Source organism: Catharus ustulatus, chromosome 10, assembly GCF_009819885.2.
Source record: "Catharus ustulatus isolate bCatUst1 chromosome 10, bCatUst1.pri.v2, whole genome shotgun sequence".
Lineage (NCBI taxonomy): Eukaryota > Metazoa > Chordata > Aves > Passeriformes > Turdidae > Catharus > Catharus ustulatus.
Window position 1 is genome coordinate 11,513,084 of NC_046230.1, and position 16,011 is coordinate 11,529,094.

Below are 16,011 nucleotides of genomic sequence, written 5' to 3' on the forward strand. Positions count from 1 at the left end.
CCCCGGCGGCGGGGCCGGAGCCTGCGCACTGCGGCGGGGAGCGGCGGCCGGCCCGGCCGGCCCAGCCCTGCCCTGCCCTGCCCTGCCCTGCCCAGCCCAGCCCAGCCCAGCCCGCCCGCCGGGAATTACCTGGCCGGGGCAGCTGTCCCGTTCTCCTGCGGTGCCTACACCGCCCCGCCCGGGTCCGCATGGGCCTGGCGGAGCCATGGCTGCCCTGTACCAGAGCGCGGACCCGTCCGCCTCGGCCTCGCCCAACAAGCTGCTGGCGCTGAAGGATGTGCGGCAGGTGAAGGAGGAGACCACGCTGGACGAGAAGCTTTTCCTGCTGGCCTGCGACAAAGGTACCGGCCCCGCCGCCCGACCCGGCCCGGCCCCCTCGAGGTCTCGGCCGCTCCTCCGAGGGCCCAAGCCGAGGCCGGGTGTCAGCCCGAGGCTGCTCGGGTGCGGGTCCCGCCGCCTCCCGCTGGCCCCTGAGCGCGGGGCCGGCTCCTCCCGCGCTCCTGAGGGCGTTCGGTTCGCGTCGGAGGAGTCCGGAACGTGTTCGCTGTTAAGAGTCTCTGCTGTAAAACTGGGGCTTGTCGAGACATCCCCAGGACAAGCGAGAGCAGTATCCTGCGATTCGCACCATTGGTGGCGGATGGGAGAAGATTTGTCTTTCTAAAATATGCTGCTTGCCTTAAGCCTATATTTGGTTACTTTTGAGTCGAAACGTGGCCTTAAATCAAACTGATCTTAAGAGGTCTGAAACGTTGTTCTCCAGGGTGTGCTCGTAATGATGTGCTGCCCGGCTCTGGTGCTGGGGGTGCGGCTGCAGGAGCCGGGGTGCTGCACCCAGAGCTGCCGCTGGCCCCGAGCTGAGGGCAGCGCACAGCCGCAGGGCTATGCTGAGTGGCGTTCGCCAGCCAGCTCGGCAGTTCTGCTCTGGGACTCGCGGTGCTGAGATACCTTTCATCTCCACAGCCGGTGCAGTCTGTCCTGAACATCAGAGGAAGCCATGGCTTTCTCTCTTTAACTATAAATAGAGGTTCAGAGAGGTAAAAGGCTGCAAAACAAAACCCAGTTGTCTGTATAACAGCTGGTTCAGTACTCCTGGTATGTATTTTACTGTATTCTACATATACTTCTGTAAATATTCTACACTGAGAATGGTCTTCTGTGCTGCAAAGTAATTTGTTACCCTAGAGACAGTTTTGAAAAGCATCCGTGCTTTTGTATGTGTTTGTTTTTAGGACTGGAACGAAAGGGGTAGATTAAAGTACATGTCTAGTGCTTTCCTGAAGAGAGATCTGAAATATCTTTAGTTTTCCTCCTGATGAGAGAGTGCTCATCTAGCTTGACTTCTTACTTCTCTGATACACTCAGTTACTGTTGTCAGCTATGGAATAGTGTCTTGTTTGTTGGTAGATGGTACTAAAAATGATCGCATACTTTTATTGCTTTATTACATGAAGTGATATTCCTGCCTTACTTCTGCAGGTGACTATTACATGGTTAAGAAACTCTTAGAGGAAAACAGCTCAGGTGAAATGAACATAAATTGTGTGGATGTGCTTGGACGAAATGCTGTTACCATAACCATTGAAAATGAAAACTTGGACATACTACAGCTGCTTTTGGATTATGGCTGCCAGGTATCCGACACACATTATTAACAATGTTCTGTGTAGTCATATATCTTCTTTGTTAATCTGTCAGAATTTAGACATAAATGCAGTGTGCCTTTTAGGCAGTTCAATCCTTTTTCCAGTAAATTAGAAAAAGTAATTGTGAAAATGGTTTCTTTTCACGAGTTGACTTTTCTAGTGGGACTTTATTGGCATGGCAAATATAGAAGTAACGTTTTCTGTGATATTAACAAGTTTGAGTTTTATTTTAAATGTTATTCCTGCCGCTGATATAATGCATACATTATCCTCAAGAAAAAAAGTACATGGTGTGAGTGCCTCATTAAACTGCAAAAATCCCTTTGGCTGTAGAATGTATTAACTTTCTAAACGGTAACACAGAAAAATTCACAATATATTAGTTGATTTTAAGTTAAGGCAAACATGCATTTCTGCAGCGCTTTCTTGTTAAACTTGATCTGCGCTTGATGGCCAACAACACTTCCTTAAATGTGTGCAGCAATCTCTGCTACTGGTGGGAGAGATGAAGCTATGACGGGTTAAATATGGAAGACAATATGTATTGTCTTATGTTACATTGTTTGATATTGAGCATGAATAAAACCACAAGCTTTTCCCTGCCTGAATTAGTGGCAGTAATAAAAGCAATGTTGTTTTCTTTTACTTTTTCAAGCAAAAATACAAAGTTTTGGAAATTAATCAAGAAGAGTAATATCATCTGTAGGGAACATGAAAAGCTGCTTATCTCAGTGTAGTAGAAGTGATTGGTCACCAGCCAAGAAGGAAAAAGCTTTTTTTCCTAACCATACCCCAGAATTACAAATGCAGGGCTGAAGTATCCCATATGCCTGAGCTGTGTTACACTAACACTTGCTTTTAATCTGACTAATAACCTGATAAACTGGTCTTTAAACTTCATTTTTGTGTGTCTCCTGCATCATCTTTCCTGGAAAGTAATTTATTTGGTTGATTCCTCTGCTGTTGGTGCAGTGATGCAAGTTGTCAGTAATGCTATGTAGACTCCTGCAATGGCAACCTGAATTTGTGTTCTGATCATATGCCTGGTGATAACATAGAACATAATTTTAGTACTTTAAAATTAAATTTTAAAAATATATATTAAAAGATGCAGTTTGGCTTGAGTTTGTCTCTGTGGTGTTTAAGTTACTGCTGTTTTCACATATGATTTGTTTTCTTTATTTAGTCCTCAGATGCACTTTTGGTGGCTATTGACTCAGAAGTGGTGGGAGCTGTTGACATTCTACTTAATCACCGACCAAAACGATCCTCCAGACCAACCATTGTGGTTAAGTGTTGTTACTCCTTGATTTTTGGTTGGGGCTGTGAAGGCTATTGCTTTTTTTTTGGTATCTGTAGTATTTAAAACAATGTTCTTAAACTCTTCATCTGTAAGGTGGTAGAATCTGAACACCAGGGATTATTTTTGTAACCTCTTTTGTCTTGAAAGATGAAATACATTATTTTGCTTTATCACCTTGGAATCCACTGGCTTTATACCTGCCAAAAACATGCCTAGTTCAGAAGAGAAAAAACCTAGGGGTTATAAATCTTTTCTCTAAGTCTGTTTGTGAGGTAATTAGCCGCCTTGACTTATAAAATGTTTATTCAGGTATTGAAACTTCACAGAGCTTCAGAGCAAATCTATAAACATCAGACCTTCACCTTGAAATTATGCAATTGAAACTTACCTTGTGAATGCTTAAGTACCAAAAAACTTTTGAAAGCACAAAGTGGAGGTGGAGACGGGGAAGGAATAAGGTGTTATGTAACAGAGTATAGCATATTCAGGGTATTTTTTCTGCGCTTCAATAGTAAATACAATAATTTTTCACAAACTAGAGCAAAATAAAAATTTCTAATATCCCGTGTATATTGGAAAAATGGGCAGTATTTCTATGTATATTAGACAGAAAAAATATCTGGGTCTGTTACTCTTTTTAGTATCTGTCTGACAGATGTTTGAATGTTGTTTCATATTTTTCTTTCTGTTCATGTTATGAAACATTGGAAAGTATTTTGAAGGAGAAATTCGTGACTGAACAGTCAAAAAACCCCTTACATGTAGTAGAACTTTAGATAATAAATTTAGATACTTCCTACATTTTATTCCAGAAATTGATGGAACGCATTCAGAACCCAGAGTATTCAACAACCATGGATGTGGCACCAGTAATTTTAGCTGCTCATCGTAACAACTATGAAATTCTCACCATGCTGTTGAAGCAAGACATATCGTTACCCAAACCTCATGCTGTGGGCTGTGAGTGCACACTGTGCACTGCCAAGAACAAAAAAGATAGTCTGCGACATTCCAGGTAAGACTTGACAGTCATAAGCCATAATAAAAAGATTCTTAATTCTCTGGTATTTTCTGGGTCAGATTCAGTATGTTTTCTTTTTGTTTTTAATGTGAAGTTTGTGAGTGGATTCCTTTAATATATTGTAGCTCTTATTGTGAGAGATGGGTTGTGCCTGAAAAGGCTGGTGGAGGCAGTGGCTTTTTTCCATTTTGGTTTTATACTTGTAGTCACTGTGCATAGTCACTATGTGCCTTTCCTTTCTATCAGGTGTGTCTCAAACATTCTAGCTACCTTTGACTTGGGGCCATAGGGACTATGCAAATAAAATTTTTCTCAAGTTAGTTAATACTTGGGGATTTGTGAACCAAAATGAGGAAGCGGATAATTTTGAATCCTGTTTCTAAAAGTGATGTGGTATGGATTGATGAATGCAAGCTAAAGACAATTTTTAATTTTTTTCTTCTTCTTCAGTATTCTTGAAAGTAGAAAGTTTTTAATAAAGATTCAAATGAAGAGAGGGATGTAGCAATCTGATTAATATTTTGTGTGGTTAACTTGAAAACATATTTGAGGGTTGAATAAAATATAAGAGAATTTAGGTGAAAAAATCAGAGTTCAAAGATCATAAGTGTACTGCAATTACAATACACAATAATTATTGCATAGTTACTTCAGTCTGTATCCAAAATACTAAAAAATAGGAGAAGTGAGAGGATTTGAGTTTTTGGTATTGAGCTGCCACAGGCCACATTTTGGTATCCATCACATTCCCCATGTCATTAACTTCAGTATGAGAGAAGATGTCAGGGTATCCAAAGCAGACAAATAGTAGAAATATTTGAGATAGCAGTTCCTAATTTAATCTAGAACTTCTGCTGATGTACTGATAAGTGGAAGTAGTGAGAAAAAGAAGAGGGAACCAGTTTGGCCGATTTTGGATACTTGGGGGTTGTAAACATGTCAGGTATCTTCCAGGACAAACTGGAAGTGTAGCAGTCTAATTTTAACAAACCAAATTGTTTTGTCTTTCAGCTGGTCATTTTAGGCAAACCTTTGGAACAGGTTCTGTCTTGAAGCTGCTAATGAAATAAAACAATTTCATTTTGTTTGCTGTTCTTTTGTCACAGGTTTCGTCTTGACATTTATCGGTGTTTGGCCAGTCCTGCTTTAATAATGCTGACAGAGGAGGATCCAATCCTAAGAGCTTTTGAGCTTAGTGCAGACTTGAAAGAATTAAGCCTTGTTGAGGTTGAGTTCAGGTAGGAATTGAAAGCACAAATTAGTTTTAATATTTTTATGAAATTAGAAATGTAGAAATATGTATGCACTAGAAAAATTTTATTCTTTACTTTCTGTAAGTGGAGTCTTTAAACTGATAATTAGACATAATAAGTTATATACTTTATGCCTCATTAGTAGTCATTTTGACAGTTTAATTACTTTAAATCCTTTTAGGTATAGATATTTCAATGTATGTAGTTGTGTCAACAGTTCAAATTTCAGCTCTGTTCTGCAAAAACAAACAGAAATTATGCTAAATGCTGACTTACTTGGAAATCACACACCTATTAATCATATCAATATCTCATTAGTACTCTGCACTTTTTATCTGTATCAGGGTAGAAATATGCAATACCTTGATTATACTGACCTGACTCCCACTGGGAGTTGTTTTGGGTATTGTTCCTTACTTTTGCTGATTATAAGACTTTGAAGAGTGCATACGTTTATATATTTAAAATAGACATGTGTAGAAGACTTTATGCTGAAAATGCTCTATATGTGAACAAATGCTCAGTCTAATTTCATGTTTAAACAATGCAGATTTTTACCATTTTGTAACTTACCATCACAAAAACTTTCCAAGAATGTGAAAGCAAGTGTTTATTTGAGATAAAATTCCACTTTACTAAACAATATGTGAATTTTCTGCATTTTAGCTGCCTATTTTTCTTAATAAGAGTTCAGTTGTTGCATTTTTGTGATACAGCTTGGCATTAGAATGGACTGCGTGTAAGGTGAGACAAGGAAATCATGTGGTTTCTGTTCATGTGTTTAATACATTAATACATAATATTTAGTGAATGGACATTAGTATTCAGATGACAGGAATAAAGCAAAACCCCAGACAATTTCCTGTCCAGTTGGAAAGTCCAAGTGATTGCTTACCAGTGCCATATTTTGTGACAACTACACTTTCTCATGTCCTGGAAATAATTCTAACCTTTAATTATGTGGATGGAACTCATGACATAAGAATTTGTATACTGTAAGTCTGCCAGATTTTCTCTAGTAGTCTTGCACGCAAAACAGAAATGGAATTTTCATGTTACACGGTAAAAATTACCCAGAGTTGTCTTAGGAATGCTTGGACCTTGACATGGGACTTCTGGGATGGTTTCTTTTAATTTGTCTTAACATAATATACAATCCCAACCAAAAATGGCTAGTTCATGATTTAATGGAAAAAACAGGACCAGTGTAATAGTACATGCTGCTTCTGTGTGTTTCAGAAATGATTATGAGGAGCTTGCTCAACAGTGCAAAACCTTTGCTAAAGATTTACTCGCACAAGCACGGAATTCCCGGGAGCTGGAAGTGATTCTGAATCACACCTCCAGTGATGAACATGTAGACAAGCGAGGATTGTTGGAAGAGAGGATGAACTTAAGCCGCTTAAAACTTGCAATCAAGTATAATCAAAAAGAGGTTTGTCTGTGCAGTAACTTGATAGACTTTCCATATCATGTTTTGCTAGTAATTAATTACTTTGTTGTTCTGCCTCTGGAAGAATGCAGAACAGAAGTGGAAATAAATTTGCGGGAGTTACAGAAGAGATGGTAATACACAGGTATCAGTATGTCAAACAGGGATGCTGCAAGATACTGAGTGATTCTTTAGTGTTTACTATGGAGATGAATGTAGTATTTTCTGTATTGGAGTATAGGCTACAGCTTTTTTATGAACAGCCCTGGTAGAGGTAATTATTTATTCAGTTCCTCATTAAATCCTTGCCTAGAGAGGCATGGATCCTTAGGTGTCAAACATGATTTATCATCTTCTCACTGGTCATTAACTGTTCAGCTTTGTCTCAGGCCTTGCCTGTGCTGTTCAGTAATTAGGTTGGACCTGTGTTGGTATAACTGAATAGCCCCTCTGTTCCAGAATAGCAGCACTTTTTATGCCATCAGTATGAAACTTCCTCCATGCAGTAGGTTATTGTCATTTTTGTTCCTTCATAAATTATAACTAGCTTTCTGTGCTGGAAGGCAAATGGATATTTGTAGGATTCTAGTACAAGGACCATGCAAAATCCATGTTCAGTTAGCATTTGCAGTCTTTCTGTTCTACATGTGTAGGCTTAAACTGTTTGTGAAACTGTTGAAATACATAGCATTTAAGAGTCATAAGTTTTAGTTCTGGAATGCCCTACAACCAGCATTACACATTTCTGGCCTGCATTCATCAAGCACACTGAAGTATTTCAGTGTTCCTCTAGGTTTGAGCATAGCTTGCTTTTACCACAGGACTTGGAAAATAACAACTTTTTTGTGTGGCATACACATACTTGGAAAATTAATTTTAATGTTGCAACTTAGTAAAAGAAACCTGAGAGTGATTCCTTGTTTGTTTCTCCCCCTCCTTTTCCCCAGTTTGTTGCCCAGTCTAACTGCCAGCAGTTTCTGAACACGGTGTGGTTCGGGCAGATGGCCGGCTATCGGCGCAAGCACACCTGCAAGAAGATCCTGACTGTTCTCATGGTTGGCATTTTCTGGCCAGTTCTGTCCCTGTGTTACCTGTTAGCTCCTAAATCTCGAGTAGGTCGAATAATCCACACTCCTTTTATGAAGTTTATTATTCATGGAGCTTCATATTTCACATTTCTGTTGCTACTTAATTTGTACTCCCTTGTCTACAATGAGAATAAGAAGAATACAATGGGACCAGCCCTTGAGAGAATAGACTATCTTCTGATAATATGGCTTATTGGTAGGTATGATTTGAGTGGATTGGATGACAATTGCAGAATATATATAAAATTGCCAGTTTAGTGGTATGTCAGCAATAAGTAATAGCTCAGTCTTTCATGACCACTTCTGTAATGCCTGATCGGAAAAGTAGTTAATAACAAAATTTGGGCTTGCTGCACAGTTGGTATGTGGTTTAAAGAGAAAAGTATATGTTGTGTATGTTTATGTATGCATCCTCCATCTTGGATTGGAGGTGTGCATTTACCTCATGCTTGTTTGATAACACAGGTATTCTTTTCCCATGTTATGGTTTTCCATTTCTGTATGTCATTGTCACCAATTATCTTAAACGTACCAGAAAGGCTGTGTGTGTCACTTCTGGTTGATGCAGCAGAGGGAGCACAGGTATAATTTTTGTTGAGCTCTCAAGAACTTTTGGTTGAAAGTTCATAACTTTTACCTTATTTTTGGTTGTCTGGCATATGATTGTTTTTACCATAAAATTTTCCTTTCTTAATGTAAGGTAATTAGATATTGGACTTGTAAAAAGCAGTGATATAATAAAAAACAACACAGTTTTTATCTAAGTAGTTTTGAGGGTGGTTTATTTGATATGTTAAGGTCAGGGGATTTTTGTGTAATGGTGATTCCTTTCACAATTGAACTGTATTAAGAACTGTTAAACAGTTCTTGCAGATTTTGAAAATATGTAGTATCCCACACACAAACACAGACAGATCTTAAAAGAAACTTGAAAACTTCAAATTTTGAGTACAAGTCAGATTGCTCCTTTGCCTAGAAATTAAATATTATCATTTTATAAATTCTTTTGTTCCATCAAGCTGTAGACAAAGTGTGTCATTAGGTGGTCTTGGTAATTTTAATTAAAGGCTATAGAAATATTTTTTTTTCTGCATATAATATTCTAATGTGGATTTCAAGTAAGGTTTAAAAATTATATCTAAGCAACATAATCATTAAAATGGAGTTATTTTTCACATCATTGAATTGCAAGTTTTAAAATAGTATAACTTAAATGCTTATTTTGTAATGACGTTATAGTTATTAAAAATATTCTAAGTTGATAAAGAACATATTTAGAAAATATTCTGCAAAATCAAGTGGAATGAAAAGAATCAAGTAACAAGGGTTCACTTACATTATTGTATTCCACAGTCCCATTAAAATACTCCCTAAAAATCATTGTCAAAATGGCCACAGCAGAATTTCTAACACCTCAGGATAGTAATAAGTTTTATGTTTTTCTGGATGAACTTTCAAAATCATGAATACAAATGTCTTCCATGGGAAAATAAAGCAACAGAACCCCAGTTCTTGTATGTGTAAATATCATCTTCTTCTCCATTTCCTTTTATTGACTGTAACAAATTCATTGTCAAATACACAGTGTTCATATTAGTAATACCTGTTCAGTACAATGACTTCGCTTCCCTAGGTTTTGTTTTTTTCCTGCAGGAATGGTGTGGTCAGATGTTAAGAGGCTCTGGTATGATGGTTTAGAAGATTTTTTAGAAGAATCCCGCAATCAGCTTAGTTTTGTCATGAATTCCCTGTATCTGGCAACTTTTGCCCTCAAAGTTGTTGCCCATAACAAGGTGAGCACCAATTTCATAGATCCAAAGCTCCTCTGGGGCTGACTGAACAAGTATGATTTTAGTACATTGCTGCAAAATACCTGAAGATGTTACACGTGATGTGTTAGAATTAGGCTGTTGTGGTTAAGTGTATAACATCATTATATATATAACATCAGAGATGTGGTGCAGTCTGTGTGGTATGGAGTTGTCAAGTCCTCGGGTCTTGTTGCACCTTGATGTGTTCAAAGCACAGTTGATCAGGCAAATGGGAGTTATAAAACACATCCAAACATGCCCAAGTACTTGGAAACCCCAAACAGAGCTACTGTCTTCTTTGTAAGGACTGACTGGTCTTCCAAATGGCTTGATTTTTCTTTTAAGGAACAGTATCTCATCAGATTGGGCATTTGAGCCTGCCTGATTCCATTCAGTACTATGTAGAAAGCTAATAGTATTCTCTGTGTTTGGATTGCCTAGTGTGTTTTTGTTACTGAAAGTTTTATTTAGCTTTTGATTACATATACTCGAATGTCATAAGTGGTAGATTTTTAATTGTTTTTTGCTTGGTGGGGTTTTTTTTGGTTGGGGTTTTCTTTGGTAGTAAGGATAAAAGCCCTGGGACCATAGAGGAGCCTTGTCTTATGTCTGTGAAAAGCCATCTGCATTTGATTGAAAATACAAGTTTTGAAAATGATGATTGCCATTCTGTTGCATGTGGTGTTAACCACACAGCACATGGCAAACTGCCAGACCAATTGAATGTGAATATTACAGCAAAATCCAAGCCAGTGCAGTAGCACCATTATTGTGTCTTGAAAACTGCAAGTTGACAGCTGTCTGGCAGTTGGGAGGGAAATAAACTGGTTCAGTTCTTCCCAACTTGGTGTTTGGCTCATTTCCCTATGCTAGCATTGATTCAGAGGCTGGTAATCATTTGGAAAGGAAAGCTCCATTTCTTGGAAAAAAACTAGAGGGAGAATGCCACACTGGGCTGCTTTCCCAGCCACTTGCTTTGCAACCAGCACGTCTCTAGTACCAGTTCCTTTGTTGAGATAAGACCCATTGTTGCCAGTTTAAATTGTAACCTTTGAAGATGCAGGATTCCTGTCCTACACAATAGGCATGTAATGGGGGATTTGCCCCTTTTATATGGCCCGATTTATAGTTTATAAATCATATAGATAACCAAATAAAAATGTTCCATTTTTATTGTAGGCCCATTATAGGCCTCAAAACTGTAAGAAATAAAGGAAGAGTCTCTGTAGCAGAAGGATTTGTACATGTGCAACTGCAGTGTGAAACAAAATCCTTACCCCTATTTCTTGCCATCTTTGTGCAACAAACTTCTGGGTGTTGTTACAAAGCAACTGGGAGTTCCTTGGTTTTTGAATGTCCATTTTGAGACAGCAGAAACTGGTAATACAAATGCTGAATGTTTTCACCCAAACCAAAAGTTAGGAATCTGTGGATAGTCCCTGAATAAATTGAATAAAAGAGTACTTAGAGGATAAGATGTCAAGCAACAGTTTACTTGTGACTCCCATTCTCTATAGCCATTCATAAAATCTGTTGAAGGAACCCCAACTCATTAGTCTTTCCAAAACTGGTTAAGATCAGCTGTCACCACATTGCAATTGCACGTGTACATTGGTTTTCTTTATAGCATATCAGTGTTATTTTTGACTAAGACCTATTACACAAGGCAATGCACGTGTTTATAAAGTGCCCTAGTCCCTGTCTCAATGAATAGAGAGTAGAAGTAAAAGCAGAAGAGAGGAATAAATGTTTTGGACAAGTGAGTGGCAGAGTTAGGGTTGAATTTAAATTGTCTGATTTCTGGCTCCCTCTGGAATGGCTTTCAAAACGCCTTTGTCTGAAACAGGTACGACATCTATGAGTGATATATGTTAATTTATTTTATGCTCTTGCCTGTTTTGGAAGTAGAGGTAGGGAGAAGTGTATGGGTACATTTCTGTATTTATAATGTTAGTGATTTCAGCTTGTCTTTATTTATGTTGCAGTTTCATGATTATGCTGAAAGGAAGGACTGGGATGCATTCCATCCTACCCTAGTAGCAGAAGGTCTTTTTGCCTTTGCCAATGTTCTCAGTTACCTGCGTCTCTTCTTCATGTACACCACCAGCTCCATTCTGGGACCACTCCAGGTGAATATCATTACTGTTTGAAAAAAATCTAAACCTAATTTGCTATCAAGAGTCTTATTGAACATAGGAAAGTTAGAGTAAGGAAGTGAAAAGTAAAAAGAAGTGATGCTGCATTGAAGTTTGATTTTTTAAATTAATCTCTCGTGTAAAACTTACTGATTCAGATGAGAAATGGTAAGAAAAGGAGTGAAAGACCTTGTGTATATTCATTTAATGTATTTTTCCATGATAGCTGTACCTATACTGTCTTTCTGTTTTCATCTGTTTTAAGCTTAACCTACTGCCTAAGTTTTCACAGTTTGGGAAGTATAAGGAGCAGGTTCTTCCTGTAAAGTTTTATGCAAATAATTGCCTTAGCTTCTTATGTCTAAAGAGATAGATGAATAAGGGTCTAGCAAGGAAGAGGAATCAAAAGCCTTTCTGTTTATGTCTGTGATCTCATTGAAGCTGCACCTTGAGTTGTGCAAATTGCTTTTGTTTGAAAAATATAAATCTCTCAAGAGTATTGAAATACTCACCTATTTATTGGCAGTTATAAAGGGAGAACAGGTTTCTTCTAACTTAGTATTTGTTGGAGCCTTCCAGTAATGATGATAGCAAAACCTCCCACATTTTAATTATCTAATTTTCTGTTATGCATTTTAAATGGAAATGTACTTGCACACTTTGAAAAAAAATACTAAAGTTTTGATGTTGCATTAAGCATTAGAGTTGTACAAATTGATTGAACACTGAAGTCTCTCCACATTTTAAAGAGTTTCACTGTTTAATGTACATGTTTATTTATGTACTAGATCTTTCACAAGTTTTTTATTAGGAGGCTGTGTTATGAAATTTTCCAAGTAAATAAAAACAGTCAACAGTACCCCATTCAGAGGCACACAGGAGCTTACGTTATTACTGCTGGCCAGTGGGGCTGGTGCAACAACTCTTACAGTATTTTCTGAAAGTAGGTCACAAAGTTCAGATGGTGGTAATCAAATATGGCATGGAAACCCAACAGTGGGGGGCAGGGGAAGGCAGCTACTGTGTTCTCTTGGCTCTTAGAGTTGTTTTTTCAGTTACTTGACTCATTGGCTAATAAAATCTGTTGTAATCCAGATTTGTAGATTGGCTGTGTGTGGTGGATTTTATTATTAACAGAAGGTAGAACAGTACTTCCCTAGATGAGATAATTAGATTTTGAGTGCTTAGAAATTGTACATACTTAGAGAGGGAAACCATGAACCTATGAGAAAACAACTGGTATTGGGGATGGGTTATTACACTCTCTTCTAAGCAAAATAGTTTTGGGCAGTTTGCACTTTTTGGGTGCATTCCTGCTTCATCTACTGTCTCTCTTTTTGATGGGACCATGTGTTAAAGTGTTTTGTCACTGGGATTTGGGTTGGTTTTTTCATTAAAGGGTTGGATGTGATGAAACAGTTTGGTGGGGAGTACAGTCGTCCTCTGACCAAAAGTGCACAGAACTGGTGCAGAGCTCTGCTCACAGCTGCAGAATCTCCATGACCATTACAAACTGTACAGACTCTGAATGTGCTGTGCTGCAGGAGGCAGCACTTGGTGAGTTTCCAGCAGCAAAGCAGGGAGCAGGAATTCATCTCCCAGTAAAGCTGTACTTGCAAAACCTGGCAATTGTGTTACAGTTCTGGACTATGATTTGGTACAGATTTTCATTCATACAGGACTGGGCTTTCCACACACTGATTTATACAGATTACATTCACCCAATCCCACATTATTTTTTAATATATTTGCATTCTTTATAATGATACATTGTTCTGAATAAATTTGTAGGAAGACTAATTAAATTACACAAGCAGTTTATGCTGTGTCTGTAAAAATTTGTGCTTATGTCAAAAGCAAATCAAGATCTTTCCTGTGTGTGCCAACACACATATTTATTTAAAACCATACAGAAAATCTCCAGTGAAGTAATTTTGTATTCTGCAGATGGGCTTTTGTATACTACTTTTTTTAAAATTATTCCAATGTTTTGATTAATTCAGTGTTCTTCTAAGTCTTTTCTTTACTTTCTATGATGGCATTTATGTTCAAATGCATTTAATTTACTGCTTTTGTCTGTTGACCTGTCAGTTCCTTATTACCATTGGTATTGCAAATAAATAACAAGATGTACATACTATTGCTTATGGTAATGTGGAGGATATTAGTTTTCCAGGCGATGTTAAAATTACTTACATACTCTTTTTAATATCTAGAATTTTTCTCTGCAAAACAGTACCAGGTCATCTCCTGATCCTAAGGTGTGTTTAGCATATAAAATTTTAACTTAAATATTTAAAATGTAAATAGATTTTTTTTGTTGATCAAAGGCTGAAGGAGACAATGCAAATAAAAATAACTACATGTTTTACTAAAATTAGAAATAAATCTATTTCACAGATTTCAATGGGGCAGATGCTGCAAGATTTTGGAAAATTTCTGGGCATGTTTCTTCTTGTCTTGTTCTCATTCACAATTGGATTGACCCAACTTTATGATAAAGGATTTACTGTAAATGAAGAAAAGGACTGTGCGGGCATTTTCTGTGAACAACAGAGCAATGACACATTTCATTCGTGAGTTTGAGATCTATAAAATAACTGTATTATTTTAGCCTTTAATCCCTAGTAATTAAACAGAACTGGATTTTTTCACTGCTCTTGAATTTACATTAAACACTTATGGTGTTAGGTTTACCTAACCAGATTTTTTCCTTGTTTCTGTAGGTTTATTGGGACGTGTTTTGCTCTCTTCTGGTACATATTCTCCCTGGCACATGTTGCAATCTTTGTGACACGTTTTAGCTACGGTGAAGAATTACAGTCTTTTGTGGGTGCTGTTATTGTTGGAACCTACAACGTGGTGGTTGTGATAGTATTAACTAAACTCCTTGTGGCAATGCTTCACAAAAGTTTTCAGCTGATAGCAGTAAGTGGTGTCTAATTAATTACCAGTTACCTGTGTCTTTGGATTTTGCACAAATTTCTTCCTATGATGTGTAAACTCATGATCTGTAGACCACATGAATGAGCACTGTCTGTGAGCTCATATTTTTCCTTCAAATAAGAACTTTTTATTTACTTTGATAAAAAAATTGTAATTTCCATGTTGAATACGTGCAGGGCTTTTGGGAACTGATAACTTTCTTGATACAATAGCTGTTCAAATGCTGGTTTTGATATGTGTGGTGCTTTGGTGTTTGATCTGGGTTTATCCCTTCTGAATTTTATACTAGAGTATATAGGGAATTGAAGAAAGGTGTACTTGTTTTAAGTATTTAATATTAGAATATTCAAGCAAACCTGTTGAAATACACTGTAATCAATCTACTAAAACGCTACATAACCAAAATTAAATAATGGTCAATTTTTCAGGTATAAGAAAATGAAACTTAAAAGATAACCTGTTAATATTTCTGCTTCTTTTCTCTGTTAACTTTCTCATATTTTAGAATCATGAAGATAAGGAGTGGAAGTTTGCTCGTGCCAAGCTTTGGCTTAGCTACTTTGATGATAAATGCACGCTCCCTCCACCTTTTAACGTTATACCCTCTCCCAAGACTATTTGTTACCTCTTCAACAGCCTCAGTAAATGGATCTGCTCTCATACATCAAGTGGCAGAGTGAAACGTCAGAACAGCCTCAAGGTGAGGAATGGTTGGGCAAGCTCTGGGCTCTGCAGCTGGAAAGGTGCTGCTTGCTGAAATGAAAACACAGATTGCTGCATGATGCTGCCTGTCAGAAGGTGAATGCTACTAAGATAAACAGGAACTACAGAATAATGTGTGTTGCATCCAAGATAAATAAATGTTACTTACTTCTACTTAAGTAAGGTTTTATTAACTTTCTGGTTTGGGAATTTCAACCCACTCCCTCCAACCCCCAATTCCACCAGAAATAGTCTGAAATGATTGAATGAAAACACATAGAAACCTCAAGGAAGTATGTGCTAATCTCAAAAATGGTGAGGTTAGAATATTCTTTGGAGAAGGTAATTGGTTTTAAACATATTACAGAAGTGTCAGAATAAATAACTAAAAAAGATCACTGAAGTCTCTCTCTCTCTTGTTAGAGAAGGGATTTTTGTTTGTTTATTTTATAAACATTTTTTGTACCCTGCAATTTTACATACTAATTTTGCATCTTCTTGCTGACAAAAATAGCGTTAAATAAACAAATTTAAGCGCTGTATGGAATTTGCACTGAAAGACATTCAGGGTTATGGAACTCTTGATTGCTCACAGAACAATTACCAAGCCAGGTAGATAAAAATTTTCAGTTTTGCTGGTACAGCAGATTATAATTTAATTTGGATTTTGTGAACAA

The 16,011-nt window shown here is 37.6% G+C and overlaps 1 protein-coding gene across 1 annotated transcript in view; it reads left to right on the forward strand.

Annotated features, from left to right (window-relative positions):
• TRPC1 (transient receptor potential cation channel subfamily C member 1) overlaps positions 1-16,011 on the forward strand; it is an 18,077-nt gene continuing 2,066 nt past the window's right edge. Inside the window, exons 1-12 of the mRNA XM_033068201.2 lie at positions 1-341; positions 1,477-1,631; positions 2,830-2,931; positions 3,759-3,961; positions 5,074-5,205; positions 6,460-6,655; positions 7,600-7,936; positions 9,394-9,533; positions 11,537-11,680; positions 14,087-14,262; positions 14,413-14,614; positions 15,138-15,332. Coding sequence (XP_032924092.1) covers positions 206-341; positions 1,477-1,631; positions 2,830-2,931; positions 3,759-3,961; positions 5,074-5,205; positions 6,460-6,655; positions 7,600-7,936; positions 9,394-9,533; positions 11,537-11,680; positions 14,087-14,262; positions 14,413-14,614; positions 15,138-15,332 — 2,118 coding nt within the window. The 5' untranslated portion in view covers positions 1-205. The remainder of the gene's footprint in view (positions 342-1,476; positions 1,632-2,829; positions 2,932-3,758; positions 3,962-5,073; positions 5,206-6,459; positions 6,656-7,599; positions 7,937-9,393; positions 9,534-11,536; positions 11,681-14,086; positions 14,263-14,412; positions 14,615-15,137; positions 15,333-16,011) is intronic.